General features: G+C 39.0%; 6 protein-coding genes and 1 non-coding gene across 10 annotated transcripts; 6 read left to right on the top strand and 1 right to left on the bottom strand.

Annotated features, from left to right (window-relative positions):
• Positions 1–1,646: 1,646 nt before the first annotated feature.
• LOC108826646 (ubiquitin domain-containing protein 7SL RNA2) lies at positions 1,647–3,178 on the top strand. Its single transcript, XM_018600029.2, has 2 exons — positions 1,647–2,587; positions 2,659–3,178. The coding sequence occupies exons 1-2, from the start codon at positions 1,696–1,698 to the stop codon at positions 3,099–3,101; spliced, it is 1,335 nt and encodes a 444-aa protein (XP_018455531.1). The 5' UTR covers positions 1,647–1,695; the 3' UTR covers positions 3,102–3,178.
• Positions 3,179–4,016: 838 nt separating this feature from the next.
• TRNAG-GCC (transfer RNA glycine (anticodon GCC)) lies at positions 4,017–4,087 on the top strand. The gene has a single exon. It is a non-coding gene; the product is annotated as a tRNA-Gly (tRNA).
• Positions 4,088–4,374: 287 nt separating this feature from the next.
• Positions 4,375–4,815, top strand: LOC108825015 (uncharacterized). Its single transcript, XM_018598364.2, has one exon. The coding sequence runs from the start codon at positions 4,375–4,377 to the stop codon at positions 4,813–4,815; it is 441 nt and encodes a 146-aa protein (XP_018453866.2).
• Positions 4,816–4,843: 28 nt separating this feature from the next.
• On the top strand, positions 4,844–12,042 carry LOC108824214 (uncharacterized). The gene is made up of 2 exons (XM_056994897.1): positions 4,844–4,984; positions 11,068–12,042. The coding sequence occupies exons 1-2, from the start codon at positions 4,844–4,846 to the stop codon at positions 12,040–12,042; spliced, it is 1,116 nt and encodes a 371-aa protein (XP_056850877.1).
• A 137-nt stretch (positions 12,043–12,179) lies between these two features.
• LOC108824169 (auxin-binding protein 1) lies at positions 12,180–13,870 on the bottom strand. The gene is made up of 5 exons (XM_018597542.2): positions 13,711–13,870; positions 13,320–13,426; positions 12,981–13,181; positions 12,596–12,660; positions 12,180–12,496 (listed from the first exon to the last, which is right to left on the bottom strand). The coding sequence occupies exons 1-5, from the start codon at positions 13,826–13,828 to the stop codon at positions 12,391–12,393; spliced, it is 597 nt and encodes a 198-aa protein (XP_018453044.1). The 5' UTR covers positions 13,829–13,870; the 3' UTR covers positions 12,180–12,390.
• Positions 13,871–14,409: 539 nt separating this feature from the next.
• LOC108823523 (transcription termination factor MTERF4, chloroplastic) lies at positions 14,410–16,537 on the top strand. 3 transcript variants are annotated; one of them, XM_018596749.2, is made up of 2 exons: positions 14,410–14,545; positions 14,737–16,537. In XM_018596749.2, exon 2 carries the CDS (start codon positions 14,769–14,771, stop codon positions 16,341–16,343), a length of 1,575 nt encoding a protein of 524 aa, XP_018452251.2. In that variant the 5' UTR covers positions 14,410–14,545; positions 14,737–14,768; the 3' UTR covers positions 16,344–16,537. The 3 variants fall into 3 exon arrangements, with proteins under 3 accessions (XP_018452251.2, XP_056851463.1, XP_018452252.2); XM_056995483.1 differs by having other exon boundaries at positions 14,444–14,595; XM_018596750.2 differs by having other exon boundaries at positions 14,444–14,635.
• Positions 16,538–16,826: 289 nt separating this feature from the next.
• On the top strand, positions 16,827–19,852 carry LOC108828293 (putative E3 ubiquitin-protein ligase RF298). 2 transcript variants are annotated; one of them, XM_018601934.2, is made up of 3 exons: positions 16,827–16,986; positions 17,175–18,937; positions 19,129–19,852. In XM_018601934.2, the coding sequence occupies exons 2-3, from the start codon at positions 17,207–17,209 to the stop codon at positions 19,648–19,650; spliced, it is 2,253 nt and encodes a 750-aa protein (XP_018457436.1). In that variant the 5' UTR covers positions 16,827–16,986; positions 17,175–17,206; the 3' UTR covers positions 19,651–19,852. The 2 variants fall into 2 exon arrangements, with proteins under 2 accessions (XP_018457436.1, XP_056851462.1); XM_056995482.1 differs by having other exon boundaries at positions 16,829–16,986; positions 17,181–18,937.
• The last annotated feature ends 245 nt before the right edge of the window (positions 19,853–20,097 follow it).

Raw genomic sequence — 20,097 nt, 5'->3', positions numbered from 1 at the left:
TATTTGATGTTTATTTATATTTTAACTAGGTATTTTCTTTTACTAAGTGCAAAATTAACTTTTTAAATTGAACTCATATTTTAAAATAAAACATTATTATTATTTTAAATTTTATTAATTTCTTACAGTATTTTAAAATAATTTTTTATTTAGCTGAACATAAAATTAAGATAAATTAAAAAGAATTATTCTAAACTATATTTAAAATAGATACGTTTATATTTTTAAAATTATAATTTTAGACAGATTTTTCATCTATTTCTTTTGGATAAAATATATCAAATAAACTTGTATAAAATTAATTAAAATGATATAAAAGTTGTCTAATCATCAAAAATTAGAACTAAACAATATTCTAAAATTTGTAGATATAAAAGAAACTAATGATATTAGGATTGAAAATTCTAACTTTTAAAAAAAATCATAGAAAATTTTGAAAATATTTTTTGGTGATAAAATTGTATAATAAAAAAATAGAAATAAATAATATTCCGATTTTTAAAAAATATTATTATATTTATATTATTATATTATTTAATGTTATATTTGAATAGATTTACTTTAATGAAAATATATAATTTATTAGAATATTCTAAAAATTTCCCAAAAATATAAATTGATATTAAATGTAATTATTCATGTCACATTTAGCTATATGTCATGTCATTTTAAAAGTATGTTATATCATATTTATTTAGTAAGTGATTGTATAGAGGACATGTGTCAAAATTATTTTGTAAATAATGTCTAGAGGATTAATATTATATTTATTAGTATTATTTTAAATTTATATAATTGTAAAATATATTGAACTAAATTATTAAAACTATTTAATCCAGTCGAGCTATATTAAATCGTGATCCAAATATTTTTCGGTTCAGTTTCCAGTCCGGTTATAAGAATACCGGTTTTTGTTGATAACGTTGCTCCGAGGATAGCCTAACTATGCTTATTTTCCCGTTGGATTATGAGAAATTGCCAAAAATACTATTTTCATAGTACCACTTTTCATGTTTACACTAACCACTTTTACCACTACTTTTAATGAAGGGTTTAGATTTGAAGGTTTATGATTTAGGGTTTAGATTTGATGTTTTAGAGTTTAAGGTATATAGTTTAGGGTTTAGAGTTGAGGATTTAGGGTTTAGAGTTGAGGATTTAGGGTTTATAGTTTAGATTTTAGGGTTTAGGGTTTAGGATATTGAATTCAGGGTATATAGTTTAGGGTTTAGGGTTTAGAGTTGAAGATTTTGGGTTTAAGGTTTAGAATTAGAGGTTTAGGATTTAGAAATTGGGATTAGAATTTTGAAAAGCATATAAAAACAAAGATATAAGAGTTTTTACCATTTCAATAAATAAGGTATTTTTGAAAATGTGTTTTTAGTGGTGGTAAAGATGAATAATGGTACCTTGAAAGTGGTATTTTTGAAAATTCCCCATGGATTATTTGAGTAAGAAGAGTTTCTTTGACAGACGCTTCCATTAACTTAAGAGATATGAAACCAATAAGGTGAATTTAGGCCTGGCCCAAACAAAACCCATTTGTTACGTGATGAAACTAAATGATCTAAACCAAATTGTGTAGAAAACGTAGTTATATAATCTTACTTCCTCCTCCTCTCTCTCTTCGCTCTCTTTCACTCTCATTCTTCTTCATCAGTATCTGTTGATCCTAAACACACCATTGATACAGTTATGATAGTCTTCGTAGACACTACGCATGGCTCTACTTTCTACATCGAACTGAATCTCAACGATAAAGTCTTAGATATCAAAAACAAGATCGAGAAGTCTCAAGGCATCCCTGTTCCCAAGCAAAAGCTTTACTACAAAGGCGAGCCTCTTCTTATCGATGATCTTGATCTCAATGCATGTAACATCGTCACAAACTCTCGCCTCCTTCTCGCCTTGCCTTATCAAGAAGACAACAATCAAGTACTGCTTCAGCCAACAGAGCAACCCCTAGCTCCGTCAACGTCGGTTCAAGATTCGCTCGGACAGTTTCAAGATTGGACTGCAACGGCGAGGAGCATCTCCCGTAAGATGCTTGATCAACCGGAGCAATCTCTGGCACGGTCTGCGATGGCGGCGAGACACGACAAGAATCAAGATTTGCTTCAAAGTGAGCCGTCTTCTACGTCAAACACGTTCGGAGAGGATCTTCCTTTGCCAACAGAACTCTTCAGTAACATTGGAAGTCACTGGCCCGCGAGTACAACCGAGAGGAGCGTCGACAACAGTAACGTGTTTGGCACGGAACAGTCTACAATACCGTCATACACATTCGGAGAGGATCTTCCTTTGCCAGCAGATTTTTTCAGTAACATTGAAAGTCACTGGCCCGCGAGTACAACCGAGAAGAGCATCGACAACAGTAACGTGTTTGGCACGGAACAGTCTACAATACCGTCATACACATTTGGAGAAGTATTGTTCGATGAGGATCCTCCTTTGCCAGCAGATTTTTTCAGTAACATTGGAAGCCACTTGCCTGGGAGTACAACCGAGATGAGCACCGACTTCAGTAACGTGTTTCACACGGGACAGTCTACAATACCGTCCAACACATTTGGAGACTTATTGTTCGGTGAGGATCCTCCTTTTGTCAACTGAACATTTCGCTAACACTAATTTAAAGCTTATGCTCTGCATGTACAGCCGAAGATATCTTCATCAGCAAGGAACAAGTGTTTCAAACAGAGCAGCCTCCAGTACCATCTAACTCAACAGAACAGAGGACCAACGCTCAAACAAAAGAGGTCATTAACGTTCCAGATTCGCCTGTGAAGCCGAGGAGGTTCAGAAGGCCACCGCAGAGACTGAGAGTAATGGTGTTGCCACATTCACCTGATGATGAACCTGTGAGTAAGGTTCCAGTGAGTGTGATGGCTAATGAGAACGTTGAGGAGCTAAGGAAAAAGCTGGAGAAGCTTCGAGAGGGGAATGAGTTGAAGCTACCTGAAAAAGGGTACTTCTTTATACACAAACAGAACGTGTTGGACGATGACCGGTCATTCCTCTGGAACCATGTAGCTCACGGTGACACGATTGAGATTTTTCCAGGACATGTTACCAAAGACGGCCGTAAATTTGGTCTTTAACTGCGTGCAGTCTCTCCTCTTTCCCCTTAATAGCTTTTTATTTGTAGTTTGTTTGAACACTTGGAGTTCTGTGTTGATGGGATGGTCTAAATGATAATTTTTTTTTTTGAAATTCCACAATGATCTGACATTATAAGAACAAGTATAAAGATCAAATGTTTTGTTGACAAAAGAAGGCAAAATACGGTAATGATGGCTTCACTCTACATTTATCACAATCCTAGTTGCAAGGTTGAATGACTTAAAACCCTAATTAGAGAACACCTTTGGCGTCTGTGTGTTATTTACATTTATTAAGATTCTTTGTCTTAATTGCTCATCTTCTAGCACACAAACTTAATTGATCTACTCTCTGCAATCTTCTATACTTAATAATGTTCATACGAAAACCAAAACTTCACATTGATTGACACACTGTACACTAGTACCGTGTGTATGAAGATACACACAAAAAACTTTAGAACTTTCATAGGTTCTCATCAGCAATAATGCTCACGATTTGTTAACCAAACTACTGCTCACAGATTATACATCACCACAATCATTTGCAATTAAGCCTATATCAAAGGTCTCCAAGTCTGCTTCAAGAGGGGTATCTCTTTACATAAAAAAGAGAATGTAATGGATTATGACCGGTCGTTCCGTGTGGCACCATGTTGATGAACGGCCACATAGATTGGATTCAAAAAGTTTATGTATTTATATATAGAACAAAATATATGAGACACTAATTATTATAAACTTGATCAAGATCAATCTCCAAGACGATATAAATCACCATACCGTCTTTTAAATGATCATTGAGTCAGTCTAGAATTAAACAATAACTCACATCCAGAGAAACAAAACCCACTCGATAGGAAAGATCAATCAAGTTAGTTTACTGATTTTACATTTAGATTATAGAAACGTAAAGCACCAGTGGTCTAGTGGTAGAATAGTACCCTGCCACGGTACAGACCCGGGTTCGATTACCGGCTGGTGCATACATTTTTTTAATTCATAAAAACAAATTGAGAAAGAACAGAGAAGGGTCAAAATACTTCGGATTATGTGTCAAATCTCTTTTTAGAAAAAAAACCGCGTTTCAATCTAAGTTTTATCGTACACAAAAGATGCTTAATTTACCGTTGGACCATTTTAGCAAAGGCGAAATATGACGGTCGATAGAAGGTAAATTTAATGACTTGAGTCACAAGTCAAATCACTTCCCTCGCTTTCGTCCCTCCTCTCTCGACTCTCTTCTTCACCAGTCTCCACCATTGATACAGTTATGGAGGTTTTCTTCGAGCGCAATAACGTCATTCTATTCTCCATGGAATTAGATCCCTCGGATACAGTTATTGAGATGAAACAAAAGATCGAAAAGTCCACAGGCATCGCTGTTCGCGACCAAACCATTTTCTTCAAAGGCAAGCTTTTACATACAGATCGAGACTCTAACACTCTCAAGCAATGCAAGATCGTCAAAAAATCTCGTGTCGAGTTATACTTCCCCCGTTCACGTTACAACATCATTCTAATGCTTCGGCGAATGCGGCAATCTCAAGCTCCGTCTCCGTCAACGTCGGTAAAAGAGGTCGTTAACATTGAAGGTTCGCCTGAAAAGAATCAAGATTCGAACGTGATGGACAAGAGCAACGACGATCAAGTGCTTCATGAAGAAGATCATGAGACAAGAATGAAAGATCGTTCTCACAGAGTTTGTTGCTAGCAGATAAAATTCTGACTCATCATGGAGTATGTGGGTTGCGTCTGGTGTTCTGAGCTACGGGAATCTTGGTGATATCAGAAGATACAACTACGATATAAGTAATGTCACTGGGAAAGACAATGGCTTTGTGTCAACAGATTTTCAGAAGCAGGATGAGTTATTCAAGATGGTTTTCGTCAAAGCCCACTGGTTGAAAAGACAGAAACAACTGATGCTGTAGCAGTTTAGTCAGATACGCAGACCAGAAAAACAGAGTGTTTATAATTGTTATGGCAGGTGTGATACATCATAAGTTCGTAATGCATTAGCTTCACTGGTGGCAGCAACAGAAAAGGAGTTAAAAAAAATATAAAAGTAAGTGAAGTAGTCACAAGAGATCAAGGATTTGTGGTTAGGATGAGACACGTATCTGAGCTTAATAGATAAGTTGAATTGGTGACGCGACCAAGTAGTTTGGAGTTTCATGGCTACAATCTTGATAAACGACATGAAGTGTTGTTCTCAGTAACTATACGATCAGGAGAACATATGGTTCCGAAGCTTCTGCATACATTGTTCGCTGTAAAAGAGGAGGAGAATATCTCTTGTATTTTGTTCACATAGTGAAAATGCCGAATCTGCATTATATTGTGGCAGCTGATACTAAGAAGTTGTGATGGCATGAGGCAAGGTTTTCCAAGCAATAAACGGGTCGTAGTTGAAGCTTAAAAAAAAAAGGAAGGTTTTTGGTGGTTACAAGTGTGTAACTTGGAGATCAAGGAACGTATAAAAATGTGTTGGCTTGAGTCTTAACGATGGTTAGAAATTGGTCAGTCGAGATACAACAGGTGTTTGTAGTCTCATAAACCTGATTGAATGACTTGAAGAGAGTGTTCAAATGATTTCTAATACAAGTTCATACTCCGATATTCTACCAAAGACCATTGAAACGTCTCGTAGGAAATTATCAAATTTGGTTGGGAACTTCATGGTGCTAGCTTCTTCAACCTTCTCGAGAATCACTCTAGACAGGTGGAGCTGCATTCTCATAAGACAGAAATGAGTTGATTCTGAATTATAAGAGCCAAGAAGAGTTAGAGCTGCATCCGTTGCAAATCAAAAGATCAGAATGTAGTGATAAACATAAACGAAGTTTCTAGAAACAGAACAACTAAGAGAAAACCTGGAAAATGACAGCAAAGCAGATTTGGGTTCAGTGCTCATGTGTCAGATGGTAGATGGACATGAAGGGTTTATGCAGCTATCAAGGTTTGTGATGCAAGAGATCGGTTTGAGCTTATGTGGTTGAGTATCAAATTAAAGAAAGGGCGTTAATCTGAGAGTAAGCCTTCAAAAGCTGGTAAATTTGTGGAGAATTAATTAAGGTCTTGTTTCTGTTGAAAGAAAAAGGAAATGAGAAACAGAGAACACTGTCCGTGTTGAACTTTTTCGACACCTTAGATGCAGAAACTGAGAAGCTGCAGTTGAAGAGAAACTGGTTTTCGAAGCATCAGTTACTAAAAGAAGAGCAGTTCATGTTTGTTTCAAGAGGCTCTAGGAATATTTACAATGGCGGAGCTTGCGAACATTGATAGACCATGGCCGTGAAGAAGATCCTTTGGAACTATGATCTCCTATTGAACAAGAGATTCAGAAAAGAAGTTAAGACACTTGGAAGGATCAAACTAGGCGTCATGTGAAGATGATCTGTTACTGCAGTGGCAAGTTTAAAAGATAAATCTGTTGATCTATGAGATTTTGAGAACCGAAGCTTATGGTACTGGATTATTGATGAGATACACTAGCTTGAGCTGTACTGCAACATAGAAAATTCGTTAGAAGAAAGATTTGAGAGAACAGCAGAGAGCATGCCTGGTCAGATTTTGGTTTAGTCAAGAATGCAACTAAGACGTCTTCGGAAGGTGTCTGCTTCGACGTACGGTCAGCCTCGAGCTCCGGAAGTGTCTGCGCAATGGATATGGTGAAAAATTTAGCCTTACAAAGTTCTCTTGTGTGTCTGCGACTTGATTATATCAAGACATCTGCTAAGCTTGAATCTGAGCTCAGTGCAAAAGAAATATGCAGAAATATGTTCTGAGATGGGTCTTTCAAGGCAACGTGTTGAGATTCAAACGTAATCCGATTGAGCTTAAACTTGGTGACTATCTTCATTATGCTACTGTCTTGAATTTCAACGGTGGGATTGTGATTCCAACGGTTAGTTTGTGTTTTATTTGAGGCGCTTCAACTTGGGCTGGGAACAGTTCTAGAGCTTCAAAATTTCAGTGTGAGATCTGTTTCAGAGGAGTTGAAGAAATTTCTGGGTTCTACAGTTCTCAAGAGATTTGGTTTGTATGTGTCTAAGGAGAGCTAGAGCCTTGTGTATTTTGTAGATCACCAGATCAGAGTGAGTTGTCGGTTGTGAATTGAAAAGTAAAGAATACGTTGCAGTTACAAGAGGAGTTAGATAAGTGATCCATTGTTCTGATTCTTGTTTTACTGTTTGATGGAATCACAAGACCTTTAATAAGTTTAAGTCAATTCGTATGGGCATGTAAAGATAGACACGAGACATAGACTGAGATCAAAAAAAAAAAAAAAAAAAAAAAAATTCATCACAATGAGTTTTGTCTTCGTGTTCTGGTTTAAGATTGCTTGAAGAAACAGAGAAATATGACTAAAGGTGGAGAAGTCATTGTCAAAGACGTTCAGCAGATTGAGCAGTTGATCATTATAATTACCTTGGGGTCAATTTAAAAGTCTAGAAAGAGAAGGAGAGTTCCAGATATGTGTGAAGTTGTTCAGGCTTCACTGAGATAGTACTACTGCATGAATGAGAGATAGTTGCAAGAATCAGAATCAAGTAATGAGTTTTCCGCTGCTAGTGTGGTTCAGTATCCTCACACAAGTCTGTTTTGGTGATACAAGTATCTGTTTCCTTTTTACTGCAAGTGGAATCTTTGTTTTGATTTGCTGCCGAGATATGGAGTCTCAAGTTGAGAAAATTGTTTTTAATCAAGGGAAAGTTAAAAAAAAAGAAGGGGGGATGTTGCTTGTTGCTTAAGCAACTCGTGCAGCTTAGTACGTACAGTGGAAGAGGTTTGAGAAACAGCGTGCTCACGTGAAGCGTCCATAGATAGGCAGTTTCTCAGAGGAGGTAGATGACTACGTAGTTGAGACTGATGGGATAAAAGAAGATGTTGTTGTTCTTGATGTGAGAAGAGAGATGTTTTCTTTGTTGTTGGTTGTAAAACCTGAAAAACCGAAGGGATTCTTAAAGATGTGAAAGGTTTTGCAGAGACAATGGCTGAAAATTTCTGAGATCAAAATGAGAAGCGAGCAAAACACAGGCTCTGAAGAAATTAAGGGAATCAGTAAGTGAGAGAGAAAAAAAAAAGGCAGAGAAGGAAGAATCTTGTCTGATTCAGTTTTGGTAGCATCAAAGACAAGACGGAGTTTTGACGTATTTCCTTGGAGACAAACATTTATTAATCAATATAAATCTTGTGAAGCTGTGTTGAGCGGATGGGATTCGTCGAAGCCGTCAGCGTGAAAGAATGCATCTCTGGGTATGGTGCTGAAGATGAAAAGAAGAAAAAGTTATCTCGTTTTCAATTTGGCTAGAGCACTAAGCAAGAAGAACAACTTATGAGAAAGCAAAACAGAGAGCTAGAGAAAGAAAACTGCACGTTGTGGAAAAGCATATTTGTTCTATCGACTTCAACAATTTTTCTGATCACATCACTGAGACTGTTACCTATGGGGATGCACAATGTCTTGTGTCTAACTTACTTGGAGTTTCATGGTCGTTCTTGATACTTGCACTTGAGGCAGTATCATGTCAATGTGCAATGTTTAATATTTGGCAATGACATAATTTAGAGAGCACACACAGGAGCCAGATTGGAAGTTGATAAGAGAGAGAAGATTGAGACTTAAGAATCTATTTCTGCTCTAGTTTGTGAAATCTTACGTCTACTGTTTGAAATGGAATATGCTGTGTGAAGACTCCGGCAGAAAGCAGCTTAATTACAGAGAAAGGTTTGACAAATTTGAGAAGGGAAGTTTTGTTCAAGATCGCATCTCCTTCTGAAAGTTGTATGTTGTCTAAAGGAGGCTGATAGAACACTTAAACAGAGAATGGTTGCAGGTTTTTGCAGAGTTGGAGTAAAAGAGCATGAAAGGGTTATGAGGTAACATGGAAAGCTGATTACTGCAGTATGTGAGTCATGTCAAGACTCAAGAGCGAGTGTAACAGCCTGCAAATTTCACAAAGATGAAGAATTCAAGAATAAAACTCTATTATGGTCACTGGAATCTCTAAAATCCAGATGCTTGTGTGTTCCTGAAATCAAGATTGATTGTACTAGAGAATCAAATCAAAGCTTATAGGTGGCTTCAGTGGAGTAAAGACTTCTCGTAATTCTCAACACTGCAAACCTTGGTGAAAGAATCAGATGGCTTATTGATATTCAAGGTGTAATGGTATGGCGAAGACTTGTGGCGTATGTATGTATCAGTAGACTCAGAGATGAAAGAGATAAAAGCTTGTGATGTAAGGAATGATATATGGACATTTTGCAGAAAATGGAGGATTGTCATGAGCTAGGAATGTAAAAGCGAGAACAAGGATGCAAAAGGAGATATTTTCAGAAACTAAAGCAAGATGGCGTGTGTGAATTTTCGAGGGAGATGCCAAGCGAATGGGTTTGTTTTGTGAAAAGTTATCTGCAGTTTCTGATTTGTGCTGATTGCTCATAGGAATCATGAGGTCTGGAGGTATCTTTAAACGTTCGCCAGAAAACCATGAGAAATTGGCTGAAATAAATGGAATCACTGGAGAATTGTGGTATCAGTTAGAAGAGAGCTTGCAACCATCTTGAGATGCATGAATTTTTGATGACAGAGGAAACTCTAGGAGTGATCATGAAATATGAAAGGGAAGATGGATGTAAAGAAAAATTGAGAGGATTCAGTTGCAGTAGTTCCGATCTAAGCTTCAGTGTGTGATTTGTAAGTTTTTGTATCTCCAGAAGGAACAACAACATCACCTACGCTAAGAACTGCAGAGATGTATAATTCAGTGAAGTCTTTAGATCAGAATCTCTCAAACGTTCCAAGTCTCCATAGTTTCAGGTCAAAGAAGCCAGTTGTTACGTTTTGTGAACTCATAGAAAAGAGTTCCGCTTTGGAAAGCTCGTCACTAATAGGCAAGCAGAAGTTTTAGAGAACAAGTGCAGCATGGGAAAGATCTTACTCAGAATTGCTACTGCATCTGAAAGAGACTGTTCTGTGCGTACGTCAGGCTCAGATCCTGTTCTATTGGCGACAGCTGTTTCTAACTGATGTTGGGAGAGCAGTTCTAAGTGATCATCAGTTTTACGCAGAATTTATTGGAAAGTGACGTTGAGACAAAAGTATGAATGTGTTCTACTTCTAAGCGTGGTGGTTTTATGTGAGTGTGCACTCAAGCAGGGAGAGAATGTCATGCAATAATCTAGGGAGAGCGTTTGATGCCTTCAAAGTTGAGCTTGAGTTAACACACTCAAATAAAAAGGGAGAGAATGAAGAAGATTGATCTTTAAGCAGTCTGCTTAATGGAACGTGCGGAGCATATTTAGATGTTGTTTGGTTTATAAAACTCAGAAAACAAGGGAGAGATTGTTGAGTTATGTTGACTGAGCTTTATATAGATGCTGGAACTTGGTGATTACTTGTGAGACAAGTATGTGCAGAATGATATGGTATAGCTGAAGCAAAAACGTGATGGTACGTGAGCTGCTGAGGATACGTGATGTGTGTGATGGAAAGGCCACGTGGGCTTTGGATTAATAAGAGAAGTCATGTGGGCCTTGGTGATTTGTACTAAGCCCAATTCCTTGGTTAGGGTTTGGCGTTTGAGTATAAAGACAACGAGACAGTGACCGGAAGTGTTACGCGTCTAGGGTTTATTGAAGATGCACATGGATGTGTGTGACGTCGTCCTACCAGACAGTCAGGAGATCTGTTGGTAGTTTTGTTATAGAGAACTATACTTGTCGGAGAAGACAATAAGTAGTAGTTGCTCTCATCATTGTAATTCTAGATAAGAATGGTCGGCACGGGTGTGTGTTGGTACCATATAGCAATTGTAGTTGCGATCTAATCTAGTGAATGAGTTCTGGACATGGTCCCGGGGATGTAGGAAACGAACCTCGTTAACAAATCTCTATGTGTTTTTAGTTTATGCACTTACATACTTACGCTCTAACATATTTGCATAAAAATACATAGACTAGTCACAAATCCGTTCTTACACTTCATCAACTCGAGAGATCTCTAGTACCATCATGGTCATTTGATGAGGTCTTTGGCACTCAAGAATGGCCTGCGGCAACGGAAGGAGATGTTCAAGAACCGTCTTGGAGAAACAGCAACGTCGGTCAAGATTGGCTTCAAGAGTCATCATCTTCTACGTCAAACACATTTGGAGACTTCTCGTTCGATGAGGATCTTCCTTTGTCAACAGAACTTTTCGACAACATTCAACAAGACAACAACCAAGTGCTTCAGCCAACAGAGCAATCTCTAGTCCAATCGACGCCGGTTCAAGATTCGTTCGGACAGATCGATTGGTCTGCAATGGCGAGAAGCATCTCCGGTATGCTTGATCAACCGGAGCAATATCTACCACGGTCTGCAATGGCGAGGCACGACAAGAATCAAGGTTTGCTTCAACGTGAGCCAACTTCTACGTCAAACACATTCGGAGAGTATCTTCCTTTGTCAACAGAACTTTTCAGTAACACTCAAAGTCACTGGTCTGCGGGTACAACTCAAGAACAGAGGATTAACGATCAACATTTGCCTGTGAGTACTCAAGTGGTTCAGACCCAGAAACCTACGAGTACGAGGTCGATCAGAGAAGTGATTACCATTCCAGATTCACCTGAGAGTAGCAGCAACAAACGGGCGAAGAATCTTTTGAGAATTATGGTGTTGTCATTTCCCGTTAAGGATACACCTGCGATGAAGTTTCCTGTGGAGGTGAACTCCAGCGAGAACGTTGAAGTACTGAGGACAGAGCTGGCTAAGATGCAGCAGAGGTTTCAGTTACTTTTGCCTGAAGGAGGGTACTTCTTTATTCACAAAACACAAGTTTTAAACGAGACGCAGTCATTCCGTTGGAACCGTGTTGCTCAGGGAGATACAATTGAGATTTTCCCAGGAAGTGTTACCGTTGACCAACGTATGAATACTCGAGGATGACTATGTGCAGTGTTCTCCTTTAGCTCTTTTCTGCAAATATATGCTGACAGGAATGTAATTACCGATTATGAACTAATAAGAAGAGAAACTCGTTGTTGTGGTTGGAGACTTTTAAACTCTGTGCTCGATCAGATGGATGGTCTAAATGTTATGGCATTAATACAGGAACAAGTATAAAGATCAATGTCAGAATGTATGTTAACAAACATAAATATAGATCACATTAACTGTTGTGCAAACTAATAAGTGTGGGTAAATTGCAATTAAGATGTAGCTCTGTTACATATTTTCAAAACCAAGAAGACTCGCTTCACTTAAGAGTTTGAAAAGAGTGAACATTCATTTACTTTAAAGCTCGTCTTTTTGTGATTCTTGGAAGCATTGCTCATCCCAATAGTAAGGGAACTTTAACCTCGCAGCAGTGTGTGGCATAAACCAGTCATCGTATGTGAACCTGTCAGAAAGAACAAAGCAGCAATTTCGAAATGATTAGTGAAAGGGCAAGGCGCATATAATATCTATACGAAAAATGGTGGAAACAGATGCTGCATACACTTTAATTGGCGGCCGGGATATGATCACCAACACCTGCAGGTCCTCATGACCAGTGTTCTTGACCTGTAAGAACCGCAATATAGTAGATGAACGTAAGCTAGTCGCATTTGATAAAGCCATCTTTCTTGGATGTATAAATAAGTGATCAAAAGGCCGGTGTTCTAATATTTATAAGCGTTACATAGGACATGTAGCAAATCTAACACTCTCAAGCAAATTACAGTATATGGGATGCTCTTATTTTTTCAATTTTACTTCAGTAACATCTGTGCATACGACATTTTACTTCAATAAAGATTAAAATCTATGTAAGGAAACTCTAACAAGCTAAGGATTACAAAGTCAAAATCATCCTGGAAAGATGTGAGAGGTTGAAGAGATACCTGATGAGCATCATTGATGGGAATATGAATAGTACTGTTGGCAAAGATTGGGAACTCAACAGGTTTCCCAGGGAAACTACCATGTGTTTCAGCGAGATAGAGAGTACCATTGCCCTTAAGAACAACGAAAACCTCTTCACAAGAGTGCCTGTGAATGGGTGTCCCTGAACCTGGAGCAAATGTTTGAAGCCATATCTCAACCTGAAAAAGGAAAAAAAAAACGAACCTTTGTAACTCTTATGATCTAGTGTTTAAAAGTGTGAGCAAAATCTCTAATGACCATGAATCAAATCAACCAAAAAATAAACATGAGTGTTTGGTTATTGTTTTGAACATAACCTCTTTCATTCCGTGCAAAACAGAGCCAGCAACAGTCGTGTGAGAAAGGCCTGGTCTTCCATAGTTATCCTCAGGAAGTTCACTTACATTCCTCACGATTGGAAACCCTAGATTTCACCATATCAATAGCAACAAAACAAGCTAAAACCTTAGAATCTCTCTAAGCAACTAAAGCTACATATCGATGAAGGGATTGAGATGAAATGAGGGATCTTACTATCCTAGTCAATCGTAAGTTGAAGAGATAAGATTCTATCTATCATTCTAATTGAACTGTTGCAAAGATAAAACAAGAGGAAGTTTGCAATCAAAAAGCATTGTCTCCTCTCCCTCTAGGTTGTGAATCGAAGCAATCTTATGTTTGAGTAAAGGAGAAAAGAGGGAGATTCACCATTGATCGGACAAGGGGCTCCAAGAGTAGCTTCAGAGAAGTAGATCAGAAGAAACGCGACGGAGAATACGGCGGCTATCGGAGATGACGAGGAGAAACTAACCGAAAGAAGGATCATTGCTTTCTCGATGTTTCGTCTAAAAACTTTTATTTTTCTGTACAACTCGCGGAAGTTATTTAATATAAAGAAGATACTTCGAAATAGACCCGAAACTTTGTTTATTTCTAAATAAAACCCAAGCAACTTTAAAATGTCAATAATAAAGAGAAATTTTTAAAATAAAATCCTAATAAATCCGAATAATCAAACACTCATATATTATTATTGGTTTGTGTATATGAATGTACAAATTCAAACTACATTTACCATTTTAATCTATAATTTTAAAGTTTATATTAAAATTTATTTGTTGTTTGTTTTATAATATATAAATTTTAATTTAAACTTTATTCAACCATTACATTATTAATAAAAATTCGTTTCATAAATGATTTTAGTGAATTTTAAAAATATATTTTTTTAAAAAATATAAATAATTAAATCTAAGAGAAAATATAATAGTACTAATTAAAATAAACATGATTTAAATTTTACTATGTGGCGATTTGGGAATATTATCAAGTGCGACTAGGAAGCATTGCAGATAATATGGGGCGATTTGGGAATACGAAAGAAGTATAAGGGGTGAAGTATCAATAAATCGGATAAAAACATTTCGAGAGAGAGAGAGAGAGACTGATGAGGATTCTTCTTCTCCTGTGAAAGAAAAAAAAAAGAAAACCTTACCCGCTCCTCTAAAACCCTCGTCTTCTCCGATCTCTTCCCTCCTATCCGGTTAGATTTCATTAACAAATTCAATCGCACGCTGATACATTTCTTCTTCGGTTTCCTTCTAATTAAGCTTCTGTTATTCACCTCGTTGCTGTTAGTACCACTGAAAAAAACGAATTTTTGATTTCTAGGTAGAAACTGTTTGAATTTCAGTATATCTACGCAGAATTTCTGAAAAAACTATTCCTTTGCAGGTTCCCCGGTTACTCAAAATCATCGCAAAAGGATGAAGCTTAGGCTCTGTAGCGGCTTAACAAGACCTGGGCTCTTACTAGTCCACTTCATGCCGCCATCTTTTCACTCCCTCTCTCACAATAAACGACATGGGTTAGCTCTAAACCTCCACTGCGCTATCGCAAGTCGGAGACTTTCTTCGGACTCACCCAAAAGGGAAAGGTACCGTTCCTCTTCGGGACGTCGCGACAAAGACAACAAAGTAAAGAGAGATTCTTCTTCCTCCTCCCTGTACACCCGTCCTAGCTTATTCGAAATGAACAAGGAGAAAGCAGCCAACCGCGCCAGGGTTTACGAGTTCCTACGCGGGGTTGGGATCATCCCCGACGAGCTCGACGGTCTCGAGCTTCCCGTGACATCCGACGTGATGAAAGAGCGTGTAGATTTCCTCCGCAAGCTGGGGCTCACGGTCGAAGACATCAACAACTACCCTCTCGTTCTCGGCTGCAGCGTTAAGAAGAACATGGTTCCGGTTCTAGACTATCTAGGGAAGCTAGGCGTGAGGAAGTCTACGTTCACTGAGTTTCTTAGAAGGTACCCGCAGGTTCTGCACGCTAGCGTTGTGGTTGATCTCGCGCCTGTGGTTAAGTATCTCCAAGGGCTTGATATCAAACCGGTCGATGTGCCTAGAGTGCTTGAGAGGTATCCGGAAGTGTTGGGGTTTAAGCTTGAAGGGACTATGAGCACGTCGGTTGCTTATCTGATTGGTATAGGTGTAGCTAGGAGGGAGATTGGTGGTATTTTGACTCGTTACCCCGAGATTTTGGGGATGCGTGTGGCTAGGGTGATTAAGCCTCTTGTTGAGTATCTTGAGGCTCTTGGTATACCTAAGCTGGCTGTAGCTAGGTTGATTGAGAAGCGTCCTCATATTCTCGGGTTCGAGTTGGATGATACGGTGAAACGTAACGTGCAGACGTTGCAAGAGTTCAATGTGAGGGAAGCTTATCTTCCTTCTGTGATCGCGCAGTATCCTGAGATCATGGGGATAGACCTTAAACCTAAGCTCGAGACGCAGATGAAGCTGCTTTCTTCGGCTATTGATCTAAACCCTGAGGATCTGGGCTCTTTGGTGGAGAGGATGCCACAGTTTGTTAGCTTGAACGAGTCGCCTATGCTGAAGCACATTGCGTTCCTTAAAGAGTGTGGCTTCTCGATCGATCAGACGAGGGAGATGGTGATCGGGTGTCCTCAGGTTCTGGCTTTGAACATTGGGATCATGAAGCTTAGCTTTGAGTACTTCTTAAAGGAGATGAGAAGACCTCTTCAGGATCTTGTGGACTTCCCTGCGTTCTTTACTTACGGGTTGGAGTCGACGGTGAAGCCGAGGCACAAGAGGGTGTTCAAGAAGGGGATTAAATGTTCGTTGGCTTGGATGCTGAACTGTTCAGAGGAGAAGTTCGAACAGAGGATGAGTTATGATACTATAGATATAGAGGAAGTTGAGTCCGGTCCAGCTTCTTTTGACATGAGTACGTTGATGCAACCCGAAAGAGAGGAAGAGGAGGAGTCTGATTCTGAGTACGAGGAAGAGGAAGAGGAAGATGATGAAGACGAGGAGTTTGCTTAAACCAGAGAGATGGGAGATTTGGACAATGAATCGGAACTAAAGTTTCTGTCTTGATGGATGATCAGTTCGAACGGAACAGATTTCTTTGTTGATTTAGAATCTCTTATCATTGTAACGATTCTTTTTGTTCATGTTGATAACATCACAATGTACTATTCAGACAATGAATTGGTAGTTAAAGTTTGTGTGTCTCAGTGGGGAATGATTCGCTTTGAATTCGAACAAAACATATTCTTCCTAGTTGATAACAGACAGAACAAGAATGTAATAATAATGTCTTTTGATTCATTTGGTTCAGTTCAACACAATTTATGTGCTAAATAACATTAACTGACAACCGAATTAACCGTTCGAACCAAACCGGGAAGCCTACTCTCTTGATAACATTCTGGTAATAAATATTTTTCTAATGACTAAAATACCCTCAGGGGCAGATCAGTAATATTGAGTTTCCAGCACCAACCCTCCCAGGACACAAAAAAAAAAGAAGCTCACGATCAATCTTGTTCGGCTCTTCCTCCTTTGTTCTCGCCACGCACTTCTTGTCTTCTCCCTCACAGTACATCTCTCTCTCTCTGTCTGAAACACTCTTCTTCATCGATCCCCGCGATCATCTTTCCCCCTGCAATTCAATTCGATTCAGGTCAGTTTTTATTGTTCATTGAATTGATTAATTCAATCTCGATCCGATGTAGTTACTATATTACCTTTACATATGAATTGCGTTTGATTATATATTATCTCAAAGCTTCCTTCTTTTATTGTGTATTGAATCTATCAAAACGCGGTTTTGTGAACGCAATCGCTTTTTTCTTTCTCTTTTTGTCATAGTCTCAGAAGCAAAGAAGAAGAAGAAAAAAAAAATGAACGAGTGTGTTGTTGTTGCTTCTCCTTCTCTCAATGGTTCCAACAAAGTGGGAGTGTCACCACCACCACAACAACCTCAAGGGAAAGGAAGAAAGAACAAGAGAAAGTTAGCTGACCCTTCTCAACCCATCATCACTGATGCTGCTTCCTTGACTGAGTTCCCTCCATACGAGTTACACTCCTTGAAATTTCAAAACCCTTTGTCTGAAAATTCACAAGACTCTGAATCCTTAGGATGGGACGATCCATTTGCCTGCTACCTCGAAGAGCTCTTATCGTCTAACCTGATGGCTCTCTTCCGTAACGCCATGGATCAGGTCGTGGCTTGCGGGTACAGAGAGGACGTTGTGCTCAAAGCTATCTCGGGGAGTAGGCTCTACTGCGGAGGGAACGATCTCGTCTCCAACATTGTTAATGATACTTTGAGTTTCTTGAAGAGTGGGAAGAAAGTCTCTGGTTTGAGAGACTATGTGTTTGAGGATTTGCAGCAGCTTGTTGCGTACACGTTGGTGGAGAAGATAAGTCTTGTTAAAGAAGTTAGGCCGTCGGTTTCGACGGTCGAAGCCATGTGGAGGCTGTTGATGTGTGACCTGAATGTTTTCCAAGCGTTTGAGATGGAAGGAGATGGCTTGGAAGGTGTTGCTGAGTGCAATCCTACAAAGTTAGCCAGTGACTCCTCAGATAACAACAACAAGACCAATCAGAGTGAGCCTGTCAAATTTGGGAACTTCCCAAATGTAACCAACTACAAGAACTCTCATGATTCTTCTTCCGGTGAAGTCACTAAAAGAAAAACTTCTGTTGTTGCTTCTGGTGAAAAATTAGTATCTGGTAGAAAAGGCCGGACCAAGAAAGAAGTGGCCATGATGCGGCAAAAATCATGTGTGGATAAGATTAGGACTTATAGCAAAGGGAGTGGCTATAAGACTGCAAAGTATGCGTCAGTAGGCGGTTTTCTTGTGGAGAAAAGAGGCAAATCACCTTCTGATTTGGGATCAAAGATAACATCATCTGAGGGTCACAACAATACGAAGTCTGATCTGCCTTTGATAGATGGGAAAGGATATGTTACCGCACTACCTGCTATCAATGCTCCACCAGCACCATTGGCTTCAGAGAAGAAGTCTGGAGAAAAGGGAGCAGCAGATTACTACACTGGGATCCCTTATGATGCATCTCTGGGGATATTTGTTCCCCGGAATAAAAGAGATGAATTGGTTTTAAAGCTAGCTCCCAGGGTGAAAGATCTGCAGAGTGAGCTTCAGGTTTGGACTGACTGGGCTAATCAGAAAGTAAAGCAGGCAACTAGCAGACTTCTCAAGGATCAACCGGAGCTTAAGGCACTAAGGAAAGAGAAAGAAGAAGCAGAAGAGTTTAGAAAAGAGAAGCAGTTGCTGGAAGAGAGCAATATGAAGAGGCGGTCTGAAATGGAGTTTGCGTTGAATAACATGACTAGACAGCTGGAGAAAGCGAACAACACAGTTCGAAGGCTCGAGCTGGAACAATCTCTGTTGAAGAAAGAGAGGGAAGTTGCTAACATAAGAGCTGCTGAGGCTGCTGCGAGCTGTATAGAAGCCAAGGAGAGAGTGCAAAAGACGTTGAAGAGTACTCAGTCATGGGAAGGGCAAAAGGCTTTGCTGCAGGAAGAGCTCAAGAGTCAAAGGGACAAAGTGGCAGAGCTGCAGCAGGAAGTTGCCAAGGCCAAAATTCGCCAAAACCAAATTGAGGTAGACAAAAAAAGCGTTTGCACGTATTAGGTCTTCTTGTTTGATTACTGATCATATCCTTCAACAGAGAAGGTATCTTTTGGTTCTTTGCATCAAGATGTGTTGATTTAGAAGTGGTCGGTATGTGAAAGATTGTAGTGTTAAGTGCAGAAGTTATGATCAAAGATATAACTAATGAAACTAAGTTGCAGGCTACTTGGAAACAAGAAATGGCAGCAAAGGAGAAACTTGTTGCTCAAGCGACTGCACTACAGGAAGAGAGAGTGAAACTGGAAGAACTTGGAAAAGCAGAAGAAGAGAGGATCAAAACAAAAGCAGAGAACGACGTCAGATACTACACTGAGAACATCAAGAGACTCGAGAGCGAGATCTCAAAGCTGAAACTCAAATCAGATTGTCTGAAGATAGCTGCGTTGAAGAAAGGCATTGATGGAAGCAATGAAGGTAGCAAGAACGGAACGACTCGTACCAACACCACCACAAAGGCAAGCCTGATATGGGAGAATAGTAATGGGACAGAGGCGAAGATCAAAAGGGAGAGGGAATGTGTGATGTGTTTGTCTGAAGAGATGAGTGTGATATTCTTGCCTTGTGCTCATCAGGTTCTTTGCTCTAAATGCAACCAGCTTCATGAGAAGGAAGCCATGGAGGATTGTCCGTCTTGTCGGGCCAAGATCCAGAGGAGAATCCAGGCTCGTTTTGCTCGCGGGTAAAGCTTTTTATCCGCTAACGTTTTCGAATCACTATGGCAATGAAGGTTTTGCTTTGGTTTTTATCTCTTCGAACTGCTCTTATTACATCAGTTACACCTAAATTATACACATCTTGTAAAGGGTGACTTTACGTTTGCTCATTTTTCATATATCCATCAATAATAAATGGAAGAGGCTCTGCCGACTTTCTTTACATTTACAATGTTGTTTAAAGTTTGGTCTTAATTTTACTACACGATATATGTTTATGATGGTTGCACACTTGCTTTTGGCATTTCGGTTCAGTTTATTTTTGTTCTTTTTTGGTTCTATAGATATATGATCTGTTTGGTCCAGTTTTCGGTTTGATTCAAATATCTAAACTAAAAAACGAATAATTTTTTGAATAATTTTTTATGGATAAATTGGATTTTTTCGAAGAAAATATCAAATAATTTAATTTTCGAA

Source organism: Raphanus sativus, chromosome 9, assembly GCF_000801105.2.
Source record: "Raphanus sativus cultivar WK10039 chromosome 9, ASM80110v3, whole genome shotgun sequence".
Classification (NCBI taxonomy): domain Eukaryota; kingdom Viridiplantae; phylum Streptophyta; class Magnoliopsida; order Brassicales; family Brassicaceae; genus Raphanus; species Raphanus sativus.
Note: the sequence above shows the minus strand (reverse complement) of the source record. Positions and strands in the feature narration are given on the sequence as shown.

What these genes read in the sequence shown, in the direction of transcription:
- LOC108826646 (XM_018600029.2), top strand. Translation starts at nt 1,696, where the DNA reads ATGATAGTCTTCGTAGACACTACGCATGGCTCTACTTTCTACATCGAA. An exon ending in ATTTGGAGACTTATTGTTCG is followed by an intron (nt 2,588 to 2,658) that starts GTGAGGATCCTC and finishes CTGCATGTACAG; the next exon opens with CCGAAGATATCTTCATCAGC.
- LOC108824169 (XM_018597542.2), bottom strand. Translation starts at nt 13,828, where the DNA reads ATGATCCTTCTTTCGGTTAGTTTCTCCTCGTCATCTCCGATAGCCGCC. An exon ending in TTTTGCACGGAATGAAAGAG is followed by an intron (nt 13,182 to 13,319) that starts GTTATGTTCAAA and finishes TTCCTTTTTCAG; the next exon opens with GTTGAGATATGGCTTCAAAC. An exon ending in TCCCGGCCGCCAATTAAAGT is followed by an intron (nt 12,497 to 12,595) that starts GTATGCAGCATC and finishes TCTTTCTGACAG; the next exon opens with GTTCACATACGATGACTGGT.
- LOC108824214 (XM_056994897.1), top strand. Translation starts at nt 4,844, where the DNA reads ATGTGGGTTGCGTCTGGTGTTCTGAGCTACGGGAATCTTGGTGATATC. An exon ending in AGGATGAGTTATTCAAGATG is followed by an intron (nt 4,985 to 11,067) that starts GTTTTCGTCAAA and finishes AAAAATACATAG; the next exon opens with ACTAGTCACAAATCCGTTCT.
- LOC108823523 (XM_018596749.2), top strand. Translation starts at nt 14,769, where the DNA reads ATGAAGCTTAGGCTCTGTAGCGGCTTAACAAGACCTGGGCTCTTACTA.
- LOC108825015 (XM_018598364.2), top strand. Translation starts at nt 4,375, where the DNA reads ATGGAGGTTTTCTTCGAGCGCAATAACGTCATTCTATTCTCCATGGAA.
- LOC108828293 (XM_018601934.2), top strand. Translation starts at nt 17,207, where the DNA reads ATGAACGAGTGTGTTGTTGTTGCTTCTCCTTCTCTCAATGGTTCCAAC. An exon ending in TTCGCCAAAACCAAATTGAG is followed by an intron (nt 18,938 to 19,128) that starts GTAGACAAAAAA and finishes ACTAAGTTGCAG; the next exon opens with GCTACTTGGAAACAAGAAAT.